General features: G+C 46.7%; 2 protein-coding genes across 3 annotated transcripts; one reads left to right on the top strand and one right to left on the bottom strand.

Annotated features, from left to right (window-relative positions):
• Positions 1-1,355: 1,355 nt before the first annotated feature.
• On the bottom strand, positions 1,356-8,456 carry TST (thiosulfate sulfurtransferase; the record flags this gene model as incomplete). The annotated part of the gene is made up of 2 exons (XM_083573978.1): positions 1,356-1,851; positions 7,859-8,456. The coding sequence occupies 2 exons, from the start codon at positions 8,454-8,456 to the stop codon at positions 1,553-1,555; spliced, it is 897 nt and encodes a 298-aa protein (XP_083430104.1). The 3' UTR covers positions 1,356-1,552.
• Positions 8,457-8,706: 250 nt separating this feature from the next.
• MPST (mercaptopyruvate sulfurtransferase) lies at positions 8,707-17,240 on the top strand. 2 transcript variants are annotated; one of them, XM_083573975.1, is made up of 3 exons: positions 8,707-8,822; positions 13,826-14,478; positions 16,500-17,240. In XM_083573975.1, exons 1-3 carry the CDS (start codon positions 8,806-8,808, stop codon positions 16,796-16,798), a joined length of 969 nt encoding a protein of 322 aa, XP_083430101.1. In that variant the 5' UTR covers positions 8,707-8,805; the 3' UTR covers positions 16,799-17,240. The 2 variants fall into 2 exon arrangements, with proteins under 2 accessions (XP_083430101.1, XP_083430102.1); XM_083573976.1 differs by lacking the exon at positions 8,707-8,822 and adding an exon at positions 10,262-10,391.
• The last annotated feature ends 2,224 nt before the right edge of the window (positions 17,241-19,464 follow it).

Here is a 19,464-nt window from a genome sequence, read left to right as displayed (position 1 = left end):
TTCATTACCCCCAGCCTTCTCCTTCCCTCTTTGCGCCTTAGACTACTGCACAGGATGGGCGATGGCAAGGGCATGTTTCCCTCCTGTCCGGCTTGCCCAGGAGCGGTGTTAAGGCTCCCACCAGCATCCTCTGGTCCTTGCACCTCTTCCCCACTGGAGGTGGGGTTTTCCTCCTCCCCGGAAGAGGAACTGCTTCGCAAAATTTTCGGAGGCTCCCTGTAACACAACTGCCCTTCTATTTCTCGTCTCTGAGCCGATGGCAGTTCCCTCACAGCGTGTTTTCGTATCTGAAGGGGTTAGCACATATTCATTGCACTGCATGTTCACATGATGAAAAACTGCACCCAATTACAGCTCTTTGCCTCAAATATATGACAAAAGTCTATTGTAGCTCTTGAAATGTGACCTTGCACATATGCAATCCTATGCATCATGCTTGGCGGCAAGTCCCACTGTTGAATTCAATAGGAATAACGTGTGTGGGTTAAGAAATCCCCATTTCTTTGGCTTTTTAAAAAAACCAACAACAACAAAGTCGTTTTATGTAGGATTATCAGTGCAATCTTCACTGAGGGAAAAAAAGTCCTGTTTAATTAGTCCATTTTGCCATTTGCATGTCTGATGCAAGATTGCATCAAGGTCTGTGTAGAAATCCACTGAGCAGCTGCATTGTCTTCCAGCACGTACACTCTCTAGTGCTGGCGAAATATGTACCTAGGCCCTGATTGGCTGAAGCAAAATCACCTCTTCTGTACAAAACCTACTCTTCTTATAGTATAAAAACTGGTCTTTGACCTGGGTCTAACTGCCCCCATTCAGATGAAGGATTGTGAACTGCAACAGCCACATATGTGTGCCTGGATGAAGCTTGTTGGTGGGGGTCTGTGACTCTTAATAGTGTGTATTAGGGTGAGGCAAGCTAGCTTTGTTATCTTATATTCTGCACTTGAATTCCCCAAAGGTGTTTTCATTTCGTTAGCCTTCCTTGACTGTCTTTATTGGTAAATGGTTCTAATGTTTAGAATTTCCTTCACTTCAGTGTGGCTTATTGAAGTAAGCTTGGCTCCTCAATTGCACACTACAGTGGTACCTCGGGTTAAGAACTTAATTCAGTCTGGAGGTCCGTTCTTAACCTGAAACTGTTCTTAACCTGAGGTACCACTTTAGCTAATGGGGCCTCCCGCTGCTGCCGCCGTGCGATTTCTGTTCTCATCCTGAAGCAAAGTTCTTAACCCAAGGTGCTATTTCTGGGTTAGCAGAGTCTGTAACCTGAAGCGTCTGTAACCTGAAGCGTCTGTAACCCGAGGTACCACAGTACTGAGAAATAACAAAAATTCACATAGGTAAAAGGCCACTTGACCTGAGATTCTGCTTTATTCCATTACCAATTACAAAAAAGAAATAGGAAAAAACATAGCGTTCAATTAGAAAACTAAAAAATTTATAAAAGACTACGAACTTCACATTTCCCTAGCCCTTGATCTTTGTCAGGAATAATTAAGAACCCAAACCTCGGTGCATGAATAACCGCAGCAGACTGATACTGCTTTGCTTATGCCTTATGGCGTTTCCACTCTGAAATTTTAAGCTCTGGCGGGGCACGCCGAAACCACTCTGACCAAGATCCATCGTAGATGGCCACATCTGGTGTGCCACACAGGTACGCCGCCAGGGCAATGTGGCAGGCTGTGACCCCCTTGCGGCATGTGGCAATCAGAGGCTTTGAGAGATCCACTTTCTTCTCCTGGAACATGCTCCGGATCTCTTCCGTGCTCTTCTCAAATCCTTCTTCAGTCAAGAAATTGAAAAAAGGCATGTTCAGAGTTTGGGGGATGTGGCCTGGTTCAAGCCCTGGAATAGAAGGAAGAGAGAAAAGAGCCTCCATTTAGATATGGTGGCAAAATAAACCAATGCAGACATCTTAAAGTTGATGCTTCAAAAAACTATGGAGGCAAAGTATCTCAAGAAAAGGTTAGAGAATATGCTGACAGAAATGGTTTAAAAAGGCAATTCTGGAAGGAAGGAAGGAAGGAAGGAAGGAAGGAAGGAAGGAAGGAAGGAAGCTACCTGCAATTATGTAAAATAAATTCAGTTTAAAGATCAAATGATGGTGGTGATGTAAATTAAATTAAATTAAGTAAAATGAATTCAGTTTAAAGATCAAATAACAACAACAAACAACAACAAACAACAATTTATTATTTATATCCCACCCATCTGGCTGGTATAAACTACTTCTGATACAAAACAGTTATAATCTGGGACACATCTACAAAACTTGCATTAAGTGATGAATCAAGGTATTTAGCCAGAAATATTCACAAACAACACTGACTCAGTAAAATTGAACTGGGAGATCAAGAAAGGATCTTAAATTATTTTGTTTGGTCTAAGTGAATCAGCCTGATCTGCACTTCCTAGACTAATATGCGAATTGGAACGTTGTTACCCTTTGGTTTTTGCACTTCTCTGAATTTTGCAATGTAATTCTCAAGCAACATTGCAAAATTGTACTTTTCTTTAATCAGTACTTGAATCAACATAAGCTACTTTGGGTTGCTTTAGGTTGCCCTGGGCAAAATAAATGGACTAAAAAATTCAATAAATAGTAATAATAGTAATGATAATATCATGGACAGGACAAATTGATAACACTAGACATTTTGAGTATGAGAAAAGTGTTTTTCTCGTATCTATATTTAGAATGGAAACCACAGGTATGCAAATTTTGATAGTATGGAAATAATTTAAAAGAAAGGATATTCAGAGTTCAGAGTTTGGGTTTGCAACACTCCAGCTGTACTGGAAGTTCTCACTGTTTCACAAATTCCAGAAATGTCATGGCTGGTTTTGATTACCTGACGGTAAGGAACAGGCACTCCGCACATGATCAAATGCAATGTCTTAATTGTTGTGTGAAATATCCAGTAACATAAATGTTTGTAGGCTAAGCTTCACTAAACTCTGGCTGGGATGACTGCCCAATTGCCACAGATTTAGGATGAGTTCATATGAAAAATCTGAAGAAACCACTAGGGCGGTCTGCTGATTTTGTGTATTTTTCTATGTATGATGGATAATTTATTTGAAATATTCTAGGCAACCTAATTACCAACTAGCTCACAGGCCATTTACAGGTGCTTCCACTGAGGTGATAAGCCACAATCTTGCTGTTTGGGTAGAATTATACTTCTCAAATTTGCCTTAAATAACATGCATATACTGAGCACATGTGAGGATGGTTGTTGATAGAGAAAGCAAATTCCCTTGATTGACTCATATTGAAAAGGAGGGATTCCTCTGTAGCATATTAAAAGTCTCTGCAGGTAGAAGACACATTTGGAAACCATGTATCATGTCCCACCAAATGAAGAAAACCCCATTAGCCAAGAATGTCAACCACCATTGATCAAGCTTATTGGCTTTGCTGCCTGTCTGGGCCTACCAGAGCCATGAGGCAAGTCACACAAAATACACAGCTTGGGGTGAACTGTGTTTGGCAGGTCAGCTCAGGACATTTAACCAAGTAATCAAAACATTCACCCAATCCAGGCTTCCTTGCCACAGCTGTTCATCTGAATCTCCTCTCCCCCCCTTTTGAGAAAGTTTAAATCTCATGGGTCAGGGCTTTCTGTTGTCAGTGTTGGTCAAGTGTCTTGCAATGGGACAGCATTTTAGCATCTGCTTACACTCAGGTAGCACCATAATGTGAAGTTGCAATAAACTATGGCGCTGTGGGTTAAACCAGAGAGCCTAGGAATTGCCGATCAGAAGGTCGGCAGTTCAAATCCCCGCGACGGGGTGAGCTCCTGTTGCTCGGTCCTTGCTCCTGCCAACCTAGCAGTTCAAAAGCACCTCAAAATACAAGTAGATAAATAGGTACCGCTCCAGCGGGAAGGTAAATGGTGTTTCCGTGTGCTGCTCTGGTTCACCAGAAGCGGCTTAGTCATGCTGGCCACATGACCCAGAAGCTGTACGCCGGCTCCCTCGGCCAATAAAGCGAGATGAGCGCCGCAACCCCAGAGTCAGCCACGACTGGACCTAATGGTCAGGGGTCCCTTTACCTTTACCTATGGCGTGCTTGGCTCCCCTCCACCCAGTAAAACACACAAAGTGGAGTAGTTTAGTAATTAGCCCCACTTTTGACTCTGATTGTAATGGTCTTGTGGGGATCTTACTCTTTAGATCAGGCTTCCTCAACCTCGGCCCTCCAGATGTTTTTGGCCTACAACTCCCATGATCCCTAGCTAGCAGGACCAGTGGTCAGGGATGATGGGAATTGTAGTCTCAAAACATCTGGAGGGCTGAGGTTGAGGAAGCTTGCTTTAGATTGTAATGTGGTAGGCCAGATCTACTGTATTTGGGGGCCCTCCTGCCGAGCTGGTCCCTGGATTTCTGCCCTTCCCCCCACCTGCCCCTGACAGCACCACTGCATTTCTGTCCATGTGCACACACATAGCACACACACACATAGCTCGTGCACACACACTGTACACAAAGAGGAGCGAATGGAATGCTGAACCTGCAGCAATTCTTTTGGAAACGTGCCACAGTTGGTCTCTCTCCACAATTCCAGATGGACATTTTTCGTCTCATTTGATTCTTGATTTGTCTCTTCTGTGCTCCGCAGGAATTGGCTCTGGAGCTCATGGCTTCCCCTGGACATTATCTCAACATTAAAGAGCTAAAAAAAAAACAGAACTGACTTTTTAATAACCCCCCCGCCCATCCTTCCCTTTTGACTACTGTGGTTTGATATCATAGCACATCCAATAGCTTCCCACTACTCCATCTGCCCAAGCTTTGAAGAAAACCAGAAAAGCTACAGAATGTAATAGTAAACAGATCCTCAATGTTTACTTTCTCAGTAGTATCACATAAAAGTTAGGTCCCTGGGGCTCTCCATTGGCTATGCCCCCTGCCCAGACCATAACCCTGGCTAGCTCTGCTCCATGCCCTTCTCAAGTGCTTTTGCTTGACTGAAAGGTGTCAGGTGGCCAAAATGTAGCTTACTGTACAAATGGAAGAGTTACATCCATCACCCTGCGCACCTTGTCTCTGGCCCACCACCAACATGTGGCCCCTGGAAGGTTGCTCCCATTTGACCTGGTGTAAGTGAAAAGTATGCAGAAAGAATCTGGGGCTCCTATCTTTACTAAATGTCCTTCATACAAGTTGCAAGAAACCTGTGTGGAATAAGAACTTCCTACAGTGAAGGACCGGGACTCAGAAAGCTAAAAAAAATGTGCACTTGTCTCCCACAGAGGCTACTCCTATCCAAAATGTTGCTTTTTTCAGGTCATGCAGCTGCAGTTAGTATATAAAAGGGCTTTAGCAAGCAGATAGTGAGCTGCCAGAGTAAAACTTGCAAACTGACCCTTAATCTTTTCCAAGAAAGATAATAGCTGTGTGAACATAGCCATGCGACGTTTTATAGGTATTTATGTACGCACGGCTCTCTGAAGCATGCTCTCTGAAGCATGAACCTCCAACCCCGCATGCAACTTGTCACACATCCATGCCTATGTGTAGTTTACCACATGTTGCTGACATCCGTCTGTCTTGAAAGACAATGGAGTGTGCCTCTGGGGGTGAAGTCAAACTGCTGCAATTGCAGCACCAAAGTCACCTCCCTGGGGCACAAGCCTGGACAGAGTATATGGAGGTCCTGGGCTGCCTTCATTGATGTGGTCCAAAAGAAAGCAGAACAATACATTTGACACCAACTTGGCTGCAGGAGTTGCCGGAAGGAGGTGTACAAGGCCCCATCCAACCATCTTAGGGACTCCGCTCTGGATTTGTGTAGGGTTTGCTCCTTAGCCTTTTCTTCTCCTGCAGATGTCCCACAAAGCAGCAGAGGTCTAGGATGAGAGTTCTCCTTGAGAAGCTACCTTCCCCAGGTTGATGAGCCCCATCTGCCCCTCACTTCCCTCTACAGAACATGCAAAAACCAACTTCTTGACCGTTGGACCCACTACTGGTCTCGTCCGTTCAATCTGCTGGAGCCTGTCTTCGCATGCAGGGGAAGTCCCGAACTCACCGAGGGATTGGGATCCATTGGCTACTCTCACTTGGTTTAGCCGGCCAGTGGAAGCCATTTCTCAGGGTGTGGCTGCTGTCGCATGCTGACAGCTTCTAGGAGCCACAGGTGATTGCTGACTTCAGGGTGGCGACCAAAGCTTTGACAAACTGCCCCATAAGGAGCACAAAACACATGTACCTACAGCTAAATCGCCACATGCATATTCATCTGTATTCAAAGCCAACCACAATGCTGAAGATTATTTGAGAAAAACCATCCAGCATGAAACTAATATAAGCCTTGTGAACTAGCTATATTGTGTGTAATCAGAGGCTGGGCAGAAGGACTTAGTTATCACTCAACAAAACAAACCAGGGCTAGGGTCACCACCTGAAATTCCTGGACAGCCACCAAGGCCCCAGAATCTAGGAGGGCCCACCAGTGCTGATCCTCTTACTCAGTTAGCCCCCCCCCCAGGCATTCCCACATCTTGGTTTTACTTAAGGATGGGCTGCTGTGTGCTGCATGTCCACACTTTTAAATGAAAATGTCCTGGGGCATTGTAGACGATTCAAAATGGTAGGCGGATCTGAGCAGTGCCAGTACAAATGCAAGATATTACACAGTGCATAAATAAAAGGGAGGAAAAATCTAAAGAAACTGGCCGTCACTGAGTAGATTAGAGGAATGAATGCAAATTCTCTTATCTATATCACCAATCTACAATTTAAATACTCTCTTATCTTTTTTGTTGGTGCTTTTGATATATATATTTTCTTACACGGAAGTGTTTCCTCCGTAGGAAAACGTGTTAAGAGCGGAGAGAGCAGTCCTATATTTTTTCTGCTGGGGATACAATGCTGGAGTGGCAGGGCATGGCGACCCTGGTTAACTTGGTGTTTATCTCAGGATTCTGTACCATGAGGCTGCCATTCCTCTCTGACATATGCACAGATGCACACAACTTTCTGCCACTCCCACCCTTTTGGCTTTTGCCCTTTGTCCAGGCTGATCAAAAGTAACAGCTCAGCAGTCTCCCATGCATTGCCAGGGAGGGGGAAGAGTATACAAGAATGTGAGGCAGTCATTTCAGACTTTTTGTTTGAACAGGCTGGTTTTTGGACAATTAAGAGGCAAATACTAGTCAAGCTGGTTCTCTGAAATATATAAGGAAGAGCTGCATTTCTTGAAAGAGCTGCAGAATCATCAAGTTACCGGAGAACCTGTTTTAACTTAACGTGCTTCTTATTACATTCATGCCTCACTTTCCTCCAAGGAGATTGTGGTGCTCCCCCTCCCCATTCTATACTCGCAAAAATCTTGGAAATTGTCGGTGGCAAACATAAATGTCAAGAGTACAGCTGTTACCAATAGAGATTGTTGGAAATAGACACAGAGCACAAAAGGTAAGTTCATCTGCTGCTTTTCTGGCTACCCATAGTCAATATAACTAACTGCTTTTGCCATATATAGGGGGAGGAGAGGGAATCAGAACTAAAGATCTGTCAATGGGCTATTTTCCGGTCATTCCACTCTTCTAATAGATGGTTGGTGGGGAATCCTAAGTCTAATTGTGTCCAGACTTTGAAGGATATAAGGTTCTGCCAATACGGACTCCCTATTAGACACCCACCTTGGCCCTGTGCAGGTTTACTCATAAATATCCCACTTTGTTTTTGCTTTTATGCATGCATGCACACACAGGATTGTAGCCCAAGGGGGCTAAAGGAATGGATCTACATTAGTGGGAAATGAGTGTGGAGAGAGGGTCACATCAGAATGAATGCCAGAAAACACTCCTTTGCAGCTGAAGGTGGTTCCAGATACCATTCCTACCTTGTGTCCCTGGCTCAGGTTCTGTTCCCCGATATCTCCCTTCAGATCTGGAATCCACCACTTGAAACCGCTTGGATTCAAGGTTCTCCAGCATATCCTCATAGGTCTTCAGGAGCAATCTGTTCAGGCTGGCTTTAAAAACGGCCGGCTCTGGTCTGGTGCTCTCTGATGTCACGGGGTGCCCTTCTTTCACCCAGTTCTTGAACCCCCCATTCAGCACGGAGACAGTTCGGTGCCCAAAGACACGGAACATCCACCAGGCCCGCGGTGCATAGAAAGTGCCCAGGTTGTCTCCATCGTACACCACGACATGGGTCTGGTTGCTGATGCCCAGGCGGCCGACGTAGTCCGCGAAGTGCTTCTCGCTGGGAAGCATGACCTCGTAAGGGGATGACTTGTCTTTGCATTCCTCAATGTCGAAAAAGGAGGCTCCGGGGATGTGCCGCTCCCTGAATTCTTTCTGGGCATCTCTCTTGCCACCGGGTTCATACCAGGAGGCGTCCAGCACCCGCAGCTCAGGCCCAATCTTATTGGCCCGCACAGCTTCTGCCAGCCATTTGGTGGAGACCAGAGCTCTATACAGCACTTGTTGCACCATGTCAGCTAAGGTGCTTTTGGATGGATGAAGACAGAACTCGCAAGCAGAAAGGAATATGCAGGAGAAAGGGGAGAGTCTCAAACTCACAAGCTCTGGTGTCTGGTTCCCCACCAATAAAGGAGCTAGGGGCGGAGAAACCAGGACGAACTATGTCCATTTGTATGCAGACCCGTCCTTTGAGTGAACACAGGCCCTCCCCCCCAACAGCTGCCAATCCCAGAAGACCTTTTCTCCCTAAACGTTTAGTCTGTTTCAAGTACCTCGATCAAGTCCTAGCAGAGAACAAAAAACCTCTCCCAGTTCCCTTCTACACCAGCTGTTACGGGCCGTGCTGTAACCAGAAAAAAATATGTTTGAAGTGCTACAGTAAGTGAGGGTGCAAGAGTGTGGTATGATTGGCTGAACTGGCAGTGGGGCAAAGGGCTAACCTGAAAGGGGAAACTTACCAGTAAGCTTCCCAAGAAGGCTGAGAATGTGGGGTCGCAAAGGGCAAAGAGGAAAAGTTGAGAGAGAACTCAGGCTATGGATCTGAAACACCCTCCAGCTGTTCAGAACTCTACCCAGATCCGTTACAGGTTCACAGGCGGGCAGCCCACTGGAAATTTTTGCTGCCTATGCAGGACAGGCCTTTGGTGTGTATATAGTTGTTCCCAATGAATTTGAGAATTAACCCAGAAGTGAGAGGCAGAGCAAATAGTTAAAAATAGCAGACGCTGTTGAGTGTCTCTTGGCTCTAATCCAGAGGAAATATTGGGAGGTCTGAACGCTGCAGCCCTAAAGCCCACATTAGGGAGTGAGCCCTATGAAACGCAGGGAGAACTTTACTTCCAGGAAAGCATATATAAGACAGCCGGGTTCCATGCAGTTCAGAGGTTGTGAGAACCCCGATTCCTTTTAAGAACAGGGTGTTGTTTACAGTAGCACACAGTAGCGCTACAAAACTCGCCCAAGTTTACAAAGGAAGCATGTGAACTAAATCCACGCGCCCAGGACCTTTAACAAGCAGAAGTGACTAATAACTATCTTTGTCTCTTCGCACTGCCTATCCCTCCGCCTTCCAAGTGTTCCTCCTTCCTCCTGTTCTTGCCAATGAGAGCGAGGTAGCAGAGATATTCCCCGTTATTGGGTCAGCTGCAGTGGCATAGCGTGGGTTGTCAGCACCCGGGGCAAGGCAAGTAATTTGCGCCTCCTAGCCTGTGGATTTGCGCCCCCTAACCCGTGGATTTGCGCCCCCTAACCCTAACCCCCAGATGTTGCGCCTGGTGCGGTCGGCCCCCCCTGCACCCCCCACGCTACGCCACTGGTCAGCTGCAATTTCCACAAACGCCGCTTTGTCTGCTTTCAGGAAAAGGGGTTCGATGGGGAGACAGGAGACTTTGATCCCTGTGCTGTAAAACTAGCTGGAAGATCCCGGGCCAATGCACGGCTGGGAACACTCCCTGCAGGCTGCTTACCCCCCCCCCTTGGCCGCGCTTTAAGAAACTTGGGGCGCCCCCAAAAAACATATACACGCCTCTTTCTTTTAGGTTCAGCGGCCTGTTGCTGCAGGGAGGCGGCGGGGGGAGCGCGGCTCCTGCTACCGAGCCGAAAGAGGCTCCCGAGGGTTTCGCACTTCGCCCAGTCTCGCTCCTCTCTTTGCCAGGGAAGGAAAGCGAGGCCGCCTCCGCGGTTCGGTCCCGAAGGGGACCCGGTCTGCTCATTGGGGCCGGAGACGTCGCGCCGGTTTCCCCTCCTTCCCTGCCCCGACTTGGTTTGCCCCGGCAAACTCCTTTCTGCCACTGGTTGGCAAAGTGGGACGTGGCCCTTGTCTCCACCCAAAATGCACGTAACGGCCTAATGGACGGGGAAGGAGGCAGCCCCGGCGGGCGGTAGCGGTGCGGGGCCCTCGGAGCGAGCGCGATCGTCTTCGGCGGGATCTGTCGGAAGGACAAAGAGGTACCTTGGTCAGGGGGAGGCGGATCCTGTCGGGGGTGGGTGGCTGAATGGGGCGTGAAGCCGTAAAGGCTTTTGCAGAGAGGAGAGGCCCGCCCCATGTGCTCGGGAGGCCGTCGGATTCTGCAAGCATTTCGCCTGCTCGGGAAGAGACGGGAAACGTGGGCGCTCGATCCGAGGAGATCGTGGATTTGTAGAGTTGGAATGGGACCACGACGGTCATCTAGTCCAACCCACTGCAATGCAGGACTCATTTTCCCAACGTGGGACTCGAACCCACAACCCTGAGCTTAAGACATAGCTGTCAACTTTTCCCTTTTCTTGCGAGGAATCCTATTCGGAATAAGGAAAAAATAAGGGAAACGTTGACAGCTATGGCTTAAGAGTCACATGCTCTACCTACCAGAGGTGCCAACTTGAATAAAATATTGTGGGGGGGGGGGCACACACCAGGTAATCCCTGCCCCACATCATCGATCACATGACATGGCACATGATGCACACTATTTGAATGGCACTGCCCATCAACCCTAAGAGATGGCTTCTATGCTACCTACTGAGGTATCCCAGCTGAGATCACCAGCACTATTTTGCAGCTCTTTCCACCAGCTCTTTAGGGTGACCTTGGGCCAGGCGCATGACTTTCAGCCTACCCAGCCTCATAGGATTGTTGTCCAGTGTCAAATGGAAGAACTGTTTCTGCTGCATTAGGAGCTCTGCTGGATCAGGCCAAATCAAGGCCCACACAGCCCAGCAGCCTGTTCTCGGATGCTTCTGTGGAAAGCTTGAAAGCAGAACCTTAGTGCAAGCAGTGCTCTCCCCATGTGGATCTCCAACAACTGGTCCTCAGAGGCCTGTTGCCCTTGGCTATCTATGTAGAACACAGCCTGTGTGAGCTTCTCTTCCATTGACTTGTCTAATCCTCTTTTAAAGCTCGACCCAAGTAGGTAGTCATCATTGCCTCCTGCGGGAGAGAGTTTCATAGTTGGAATATGTGTGTGTAAAGTAGTGCTTTATTTTGCCTGCCCTGAGTCTTCCAACATTCAGCTTCCCCAAGAGATGGGGAAAACTCACATTTACACTTCCTCTCACCTGGGCACACACACACTCATCTCATTTACCGTCTTTTCTAAGCTGCTTGAAAGAAAGGTGGGGCAGAAATAAAAGCAAACTCTTAAAGGCAGAGGGCAGTTGCTGTCTTATCACTTCCTTGTCTCCTGGAAGTCAGAAGTTTCCATGTCTACAAAACGAGGAGCTGGGGCTCTTTCGGAAGTCAGACCTGCCCCTGCCCACATACTCTTACCTCTAATTCTGCAAAGTCTCGTGCAGCTCATTCTCTTATACAACTCTCAGTGGTCAGCCACAGAGCATGCGGCTCTGAGCAAGTGCAGAGGGCATTCGTGCTGACAGCTGTAATTAGTCAGTTTCCAGAGAGCTAGGAATTATGGGAGAGGGGATTGCTAGTCTGATTAGAGTTGAGTTTAGGGCTGCAAAAATATAATCAATTAGATGAATCCATTAAAAAAACACATGCCTTCTCAATTTAGGCAGTAGTTATAAAAAAAAAACATACACAAATTTGATTTCACAAATTGATATATAGATATATATATAACCACATACATAAGAATTTCTAAAACTTGCAGGTGTTAGCAGCGGACTATAGACATACTATAGCAGCAGACTATAGACATCTTTCCACCATTGTGTGTGATGCCACTCAAAAAACTGAACAGCAGCTTAACACAAACTCCTTTAAATCAATAGTGCCTTCATAAAAAAATATATTAATTTATACTGGGACCAAATGTGGCTTTTCTGCAATGACAGAAGGCACTCCAATCACTGTTTTTTTTTTTTTTAAATCAATTCACATGTGCCAGATGTGAGCCCCGGTATTTGAAATTGGTTCAATGACTAAACCCTTCTGAGCTGTGTCTCAGGTTATGCATTGGTTATTAGCAACTTGTGCCACGGGAAAACCTGGCTGTCCTAAGTCAGGAAATTGGCTTTTAATGGGGAAGATTGTATGGAGGTTTTTTTTTGAGCACCAGGAGTGTGTGTGTGTGTGTGTGTGTGTGTGTATGCGGTCACATGGCCACTTAAACTTCTGTTTAAAGCTTACAGCTTGCTGTGTTGAGGTGGATTTGTGCAACTCAACATGGTCTGCTCTCTGATAGCAACATTGAGTGTGAGACCATTCATGGTTCCTAAAAACTTAATAAACAAATAGGAAGTAGGTCAGTGAGTGTCTACTGCTGTGAACATTACCACAAGTGACAATGTTTACAGCACCAACGTAAGTTGCACACACTAAGAGTAGAAGTGTGAAACACACATACTCATTCACCTCTGACAAATAGTCTTTCTGTCTCCTGTATAAAAAACTTCCGGAGGAGAAGATGGATATGTTTTCCCTGGGCTGCATGCTCTTTTATATCAAAGAAGGTGTTCAGCTTTCCCTTCCTAGCCAACCTAAATCTGCTCCCTTTCTCCTTGAACTTAATTCTTATTGACTTCCCTCTCCCAGCATATCTTGCAGACAGCAGTTCACCTAATTCTTTGAGACAACATTTTAGACTGAGCAGATAACTGAAGACTGTTGTAGTGGTCCTGAATCTTTATTTGCTCCCTGCAGCTAAACAGGGAAACGTTCCCATGATTTGAGAGAGAGTCCTTTCGGGTGTCCAATCTAGCACAAGCTTCTAACCATATTTAATCTACAAAAGAAACAATAGCTGTCTGATTCCGGTAAACACGCAAGACAGTGTGCACACAAACTCATTCACCCCCTTGCCATTTTTGTTGCTTTCCACAAGTTGGCAAGTTTGTTGGATCAAGAACATTGCATCTAACTCAACCACATAATAGGCTAAATTTATCTTTCTATTTGTCTACATTGAGGCTAGGCAGCTTTTAGGCCCAATGGGCCAGTTTTTCTATCTCCACCCACCCCATGGACCCAACTTTGATAGGTGGGTGGGCCGTGCACCTGTCAATCATCTGGTGTCATGATAACATCAGGTGACTGATAGGTGGGCAGTCCCACCCACCTGTCAAAGTTGACCCATGGAGGTGCGGCAGACATCTGTTTTGCCAGCATGTTCTCCACAGAAGCAGCACCCAGCAGGACTGAACTCAGGTGGTGGGTTCAGTTCTGCCCTCTGCAGGGATCTGCTTCCCCTGTTGGGAACATGCTGGCAAAGCAGCACCTAGAAGCATTGACACCCTGCTGATCAGCTGACATCACCCAGAACTGATGGACAGGTGGGCATGGTTTGGAGGAAAATGGCTTTGTGGACCAAACTGGAACTCCACTTGGGCCAAGACTGGCTCATGAGCTGGAGCTTCCCCACCCCTTCTCTGCATCACAGCAAGTGAACTCCTTCCTATTCTTGTGGGGATGACATTTGTTGCATCATCTTCTTTCACCATAGTGTGGACACTCCAGCAGAATCCCAGATACCTCCTGAACCCAAACAGGACTTGAGCACCATGTCTCAGCAGCTTCTCTACCGGGCTCTGGTGTCGGCCAAATGGGTCTCGGAAGCCATCAAGACCCCTCAAGCTGGGCTGGCTGTGCGGCTCCTGGACGCCTCCTGGTACCTCCCCAAAATGAAGCGCAACCCCCGGAGCGAGTTTGAGGAGCGCCACATCCCCGGAGCGTCTTTCTTCGACATCGACCAGTGCAGCGACCGCACTTCGCCGTACGACCACATGCTCCCCGGCCCGGCTGCTTTTGCAGAGTACGTGAGCAAACTGGGGGTTGGCAGCGACTCCCATGTCGTGGTCTACGACGCAAGTGACCAGGGCTCTTTCTCTGCCCCTCGCGTCTGGTGGATGTTCCGGGCCTTTGGGCATGACGCCGTTTCCGTCCTAGATGGCGGGCTAAAGAACTGGCTGCGCGAGGGGCACCCCGTCAGCTCTGGGAAGAGCCGCCCTGTCCCTGCGGAATTCCATGCCTCTCTGGACAGATCGCTAGTCAAAGCCCACGAGGATGTTAAGGAGAACATTGAGGCCCAACGCTTCCAGGTGGTGGATGCTCGGTCAGCCGGGAGGTTCACTGGGACGGAGGCAGAACCTCGGGAAGGTAACACGTCTCTTTAGGCCTTGAGGGTAGAAGAGTTGGCTTCCTTTAGCTCAGCGACTGACAAGGAAAGAAGCAAGGGAGAGGCACCAGTGCAGGATACGAAGCCTCTAGATCAGGGATAATAATAATAATAATAATAATAATAATAATAATAATAATAATAAAATTTATTTATACCCTGCCCTCCTCAGCCAAGACCTGGCTCAGGGCAGCTAACACAAAATATAAAAACAATTTATTAGAATACAGCTTAAAAAACAAAATTAAAATACAACATTAAAACATAAAAATGCAGCCTCATTTCAGTAGAAGTCAATCAAAAACTTTTTTGGGGATAAAAACGTCAAGTCTTCACCAAGGCTAACTATCCAGACTGGTCCTACATGGGCCAGAAAAAAGCCAGGGAAGTCCCCAAACAGGAGTTCCAACGCGGAGAAAGGAAAAAAAGAAAGAGGGAAGGAATCAAATTGATTCCAAGCCCAACGCCAGGTGGAACAACTCTTGTCTTACAGGCCCTACTACAAATCCCATCATCCCTTTCCCAACATGCCACAGTCATGTGCAGAAACAGAGCTTTCCTACACTGACCACTGGCAATGCTGGCTGGAACCATTCTTATTATTTATTACATTTATATACCACTACCACCCCCTACATCAAAACATCACAGGGTGCTTTGCAACAGACAACACAAATGTCAGGGCGTTAACATAGTATCTGTGCAATATAAAAATTGGAACAGTTATGTAAATACAATTGATATGAAATCCATAACAGAATACGTTTTCTCGTGAAATACAGATTCTCGCAACAGCACGGGAGGAGAAAATCAGCCCCAGAGTATCTAAGATAACAAAAATGTTGCACAAATTCAGAATCTTCTCTCTAGTCAAAGTAGCTCTCCATCCTGGCAGCCCACAGAAAATGGCGGACCCTCCCAGCTCTCACCTGGGAGTGCCTCCCTACCTCTCACTCAGGGTCCTTCTGTCATCTATCAGCCACTTTTCTGTGGGTGTGGTCCTTGGCCCCCAATGACATCCCAGAAGAGGAGACATCCAAGGGGTAATTCCCTGTGGAGTCTCCCCCTGGCATTTGCCCATTGCTGGGCAACCTGCTGTGTGCAGCATCCCTGACTTCTCTCCCCATCCTGAAACACAGCCATAAGGAGCTTAAGTCCAGCAGCATCTGAAGGGACATTTCCCCCATCCCTAAGAACCTTTCTTGGTGCTTTCATACAAGGCCTGGTCAACCACTTGCTAGACATGAGTGGAATGTCTTGGTTCTGGAGATCTAGGGGCTTTTTTTCTGCCTCAAGTCACATGTATTCAATGGATGAGGTCTGTTGGATTGTACTGGAGAACTTGGTGCGCTCCAGTATCGTTGGGTTAAAATTCCCACCATCCTTGACCATTGGCCATGCTGACCAGGGCTGAAGGGAGTTGGAATCCAACAACATCTGGAGGGCCTCCTGCAGACTCAATGCAGAAAGATTTACCTTACTGTGCCTGATGCACAGTTAAGATCTTTGCTGGGGACACTGTAAAAAAACAAAATTGTTTTCTCAAGTGCACAATGAGTCCTGGAACACACTTTAGGCTTAAAGGGTTTCCTCTCCACTTGCTAGCTCAGTGATCAAGCAGGTGCAAGTTTGCAGCTATCTCTCACTGTCATAGGTGAGATCCTGCTTATATATAGGCCAAGTTCCGCAGAGGATGCTCACACACTGTTGCTCACATGGATTGATATAAATCAGGCATCCCCAAACTTGGCCCTCCGAATGTTTTGGTACTACAACTCCCATGATCCCTAGCTAACAGGACCAGTGGTCAGGGATGATGGGAGTTGTAGTCCCAAAACATTCAGAGGGCCGAGTTTGGGGATATCTGATTTAAATGAAGGTGATTTGAATTGCAAGGAAGAAGAAAATGAACATTGTAAATCTGCTTCTTGAGCAAGTGTTTGTCCTAAGTGGTTGGTATAACTGTTTTTTATACTTTTTATTTTGTTTTAACTTTCTCCAGGAATTGAACCTGGTCACATCCCTGGCTCGGTGAACATCCCTTTCACTGACTTCCTGACCGAGTCTGGCTTGGAGAAGAGCCCAGAGGACATCCGCAGCTTGTTTCAGCAGAAGAAAGTGGATCTCTCCAAGCCCCTGGTGGCCACTTGCGGTTCAGGCGTCACAGCGTGCCACGTGGCTCTGGGGGCATATCTGTGTGGCAAGGCTGACGTGGCCATTTATGATGGCGCTTGGGTGGAGTGGTTCATGCGGGCACGGCCTGAGCACATCATCTCAGAAGGGAAGGGGAAGAGCCTGTGAGTTTTTGGGCCTCTCGCCTCAACAAGGGGCAGAAACATTGCCTTGTACAAGGGAAGGGCCTCCCATTCAAAAATCCTGTCTTAAGATGTTCTCGCCGATGCGTGAAGCATTTCAACAGCAAATATGGGGTTCCGCTGTCCCTTTGTTGGGCATGAATGATGTCCTTTGTTCACTGCTGCTTGTCTGGGTAGAAGAATGCACTGATCATGGTATGGCAAAATAAGGGTTTCAGGTTGCACAAAGGAGTTGTGGAAGTCCAGTCACATGGGCCAAACCACAGGAAAGGGTTACGTACGGAATCAAGTTAGCACTTTGACCGTGGCAAATTATCTCATCTGACTACACAGTACCAATCGTTTCCCCCTTGTGAATTGAAATCTGGTTTACTTTTTTAAAAAAAGTGAATTTTGATTTTTTTTTTAATTAAAGGCATCTTAAGGTACTTTAATTGTTCAGTGTGTTTGTTTGTCCTGATGTAGTGGCTTCTAAAGCATTTTGTTCAGTACACCATATGTTGTAGATCACAACTTGAGTTAACATAGTTCTGCACTTGACCACAGCAGCATAAATATCGGAAGTGCATCGCCACCCATTGAATGAAGCTGTACCCAGGGAAATGCACAAGCTTCCTGGCTACACAGAGCTCTTAAATCAGGCATAGGCAAACTCGGCCCTCCAGATGTTTTGGAACTACAATTCCTATCACCCCTGACCACTGGTTCTGTTAGCTAGGGATCATGGGAGTTGTAGTCCCAAAACATCTGGGGGGCTGAGTTTGCCTATGCCTGTCTTAGATCTTTCTGTGTCCAAGGTGGGAAGGTGGTTCTTAATCGTCCATGGAAGGTGTTATAGAAGGGCAGGAGCATCTTATGGTGAGGGAAAACCCTGTATGTTTCAGGTAACTTGCTGTTATTTATCTGGAGATGATCATTAAAAGTCAATTTCCTAGTTTTACAGGTAAAACAAAAAAAAAATTTTTCCTTCCAGTAGCACCTTAAAGAACAACTAAGTTAGTTCTTGGTATGAGCTTTCGTGTGCATGCACACTTCTTCAGATGCCAGTATTTTTTTTGTGTGTTTTGACTATGGCATACCAACACGGCTACCTATCTGTAATTACAGGTAAGCATGCCAAAGCCACAAATTCCTTCACTTTAAAAAGTGGTGTACGTTTGTTCTGCCCAAGGCAACAGTCTCAGTTGGGGAGTGGGGTTCTGGCTCAAACGCGGAGTTAGGTTGGACACAAAGTTCAGGGATGCTGGTGTCGGCATGGAGAGGGCCAGGAGGCCAGCTGGCTAGCCCCAGATGGGCCGTCTCCTTCCAGCCGTCCCACTGCGAAGACCATCACCTCTGCTCCGACATAAATCAGTGACCTGGGCTTCACAGCCAGGGCACACTATCAGCAGATTGAACTGCGCACACAGAATAGGCGTGAGGCTTGTGGAAGCATACTACAACTACAGATTTATTAATCATAAATCAGGACAAGGAAACATGTCGTCTCTCTCTCGTCTCGGAGAGAACAGAGAAAAACAAAAACTATACACAACGGAAGTTCCCAGCAAGCTGTGCTGGAATGTAAACAGACATGTGACACGCAACAATTCCATACGTCTGCTCCTTAAGGTGGAATGGAAATGTCAACAGCTAGGACTGCTACCACCAGCCCTAGATCCAGGAAGCAAAGTTGGTCAAGTGTAGGGCAAGTCCAAGCAAGGCAAGCTCAGCCAAAGCAGAGGGTCAGTCCAGAAAAACAAGGTCAGGCAAAGCAGAGATCAAAGTCCAAAAAGCAAACAAGCAAGGTGGGTAGCACCCTTGATATCTCCAGGTGAAGTTAGTCTGGACTCAGACAAGGCAGGGGTGAATATTTCATATAGTTATACTGCATTAAACAGGACTGCTGCTTCCTTTAAGCAGCTGGCTCTAGCCTCCAATGAGGGTCAAGCCTATTCTCTAAAAGGGACCCAGCCTGTTTTAGGAGCTGTGGATTCTGGTGATGTGGAGGAGACTGTGGTTGTGCTGTTGCCTCCAACATCACAGACGGTAATGTGACAGCTTTAGGCGGGAGATGTGCAGGCATCACGGGCCCTTCTGGTCCTGGAACTTCTTATGAGGTAGTGATGTCACAGGCCGGCTCAGAGGGCAAATCTTCTTCCCTGTCAAATATGTCCTCTGAATCCAAGAGGTTTTCCCCTGAAGATGAGCAGTCGGAGCCCTTGGTCATTACACTGTTTGACTCCCCTTGATAACAGTGCTATAGCTATTATGACATATAAAAAGTAACAATTGCAATGCGCTTTAAAAGTCGTTGCTCTTTTTTGCAGTTTAATCTTTGATATATTCAAACACAGGCGTTTATTAACTGAAGAGTCCCTCCCCTCCACCCCGAAAAAACTGGCAAAAGAATAGATATGAATTATACATCGGCAGCAGAAGCATATATGAGAAAATGGATTGTGCTCCTGTTAAGCTGGCAGAGTGTTGATATGATGTGCTTTTAAAATGCGAAAGCCCTTTTGGCTGATAGAAGTAGCTCAAATGTATGTATCTGAGAGCCACTCTTATCAGCATATCTCCCCTTCCAGCTCTGTTCTGTTCAGCTGCATTGGAGGGGTTTTTTTTTTGATAAAGGCTTCTTCGCTGAAAAGCAACAAGCCTGGAAGAAAT

This window comes from Podarcis filfolensis (genome assembly GCF_964270895.1).
Source record: "Podarcis filfolensis genome assembly, chromosome: 10".
NCBI classification, from domain to species: Eukaryota; Metazoa; Chordata; class Lepidosauria; order Squamata; family Lacertidae; genus Podarcis; species Podarcis filfolensis.
Note: the sequence above shows the minus strand (reverse complement) of the source record. Positions and strands in the feature narration are given on the sequence as shown.

Bases quoted from the DNA above. Each gene is read 5' to 3' on its own strand.
- MPST (XM_083573975.1), top strand. The intron at 14,479-16,499 runs GTAACACGTCTC...AACTTTCTCCAG, and splicing joins GGAGGCAGAACCTCGGGAAG to GAATTGAACCTGGTCACATC.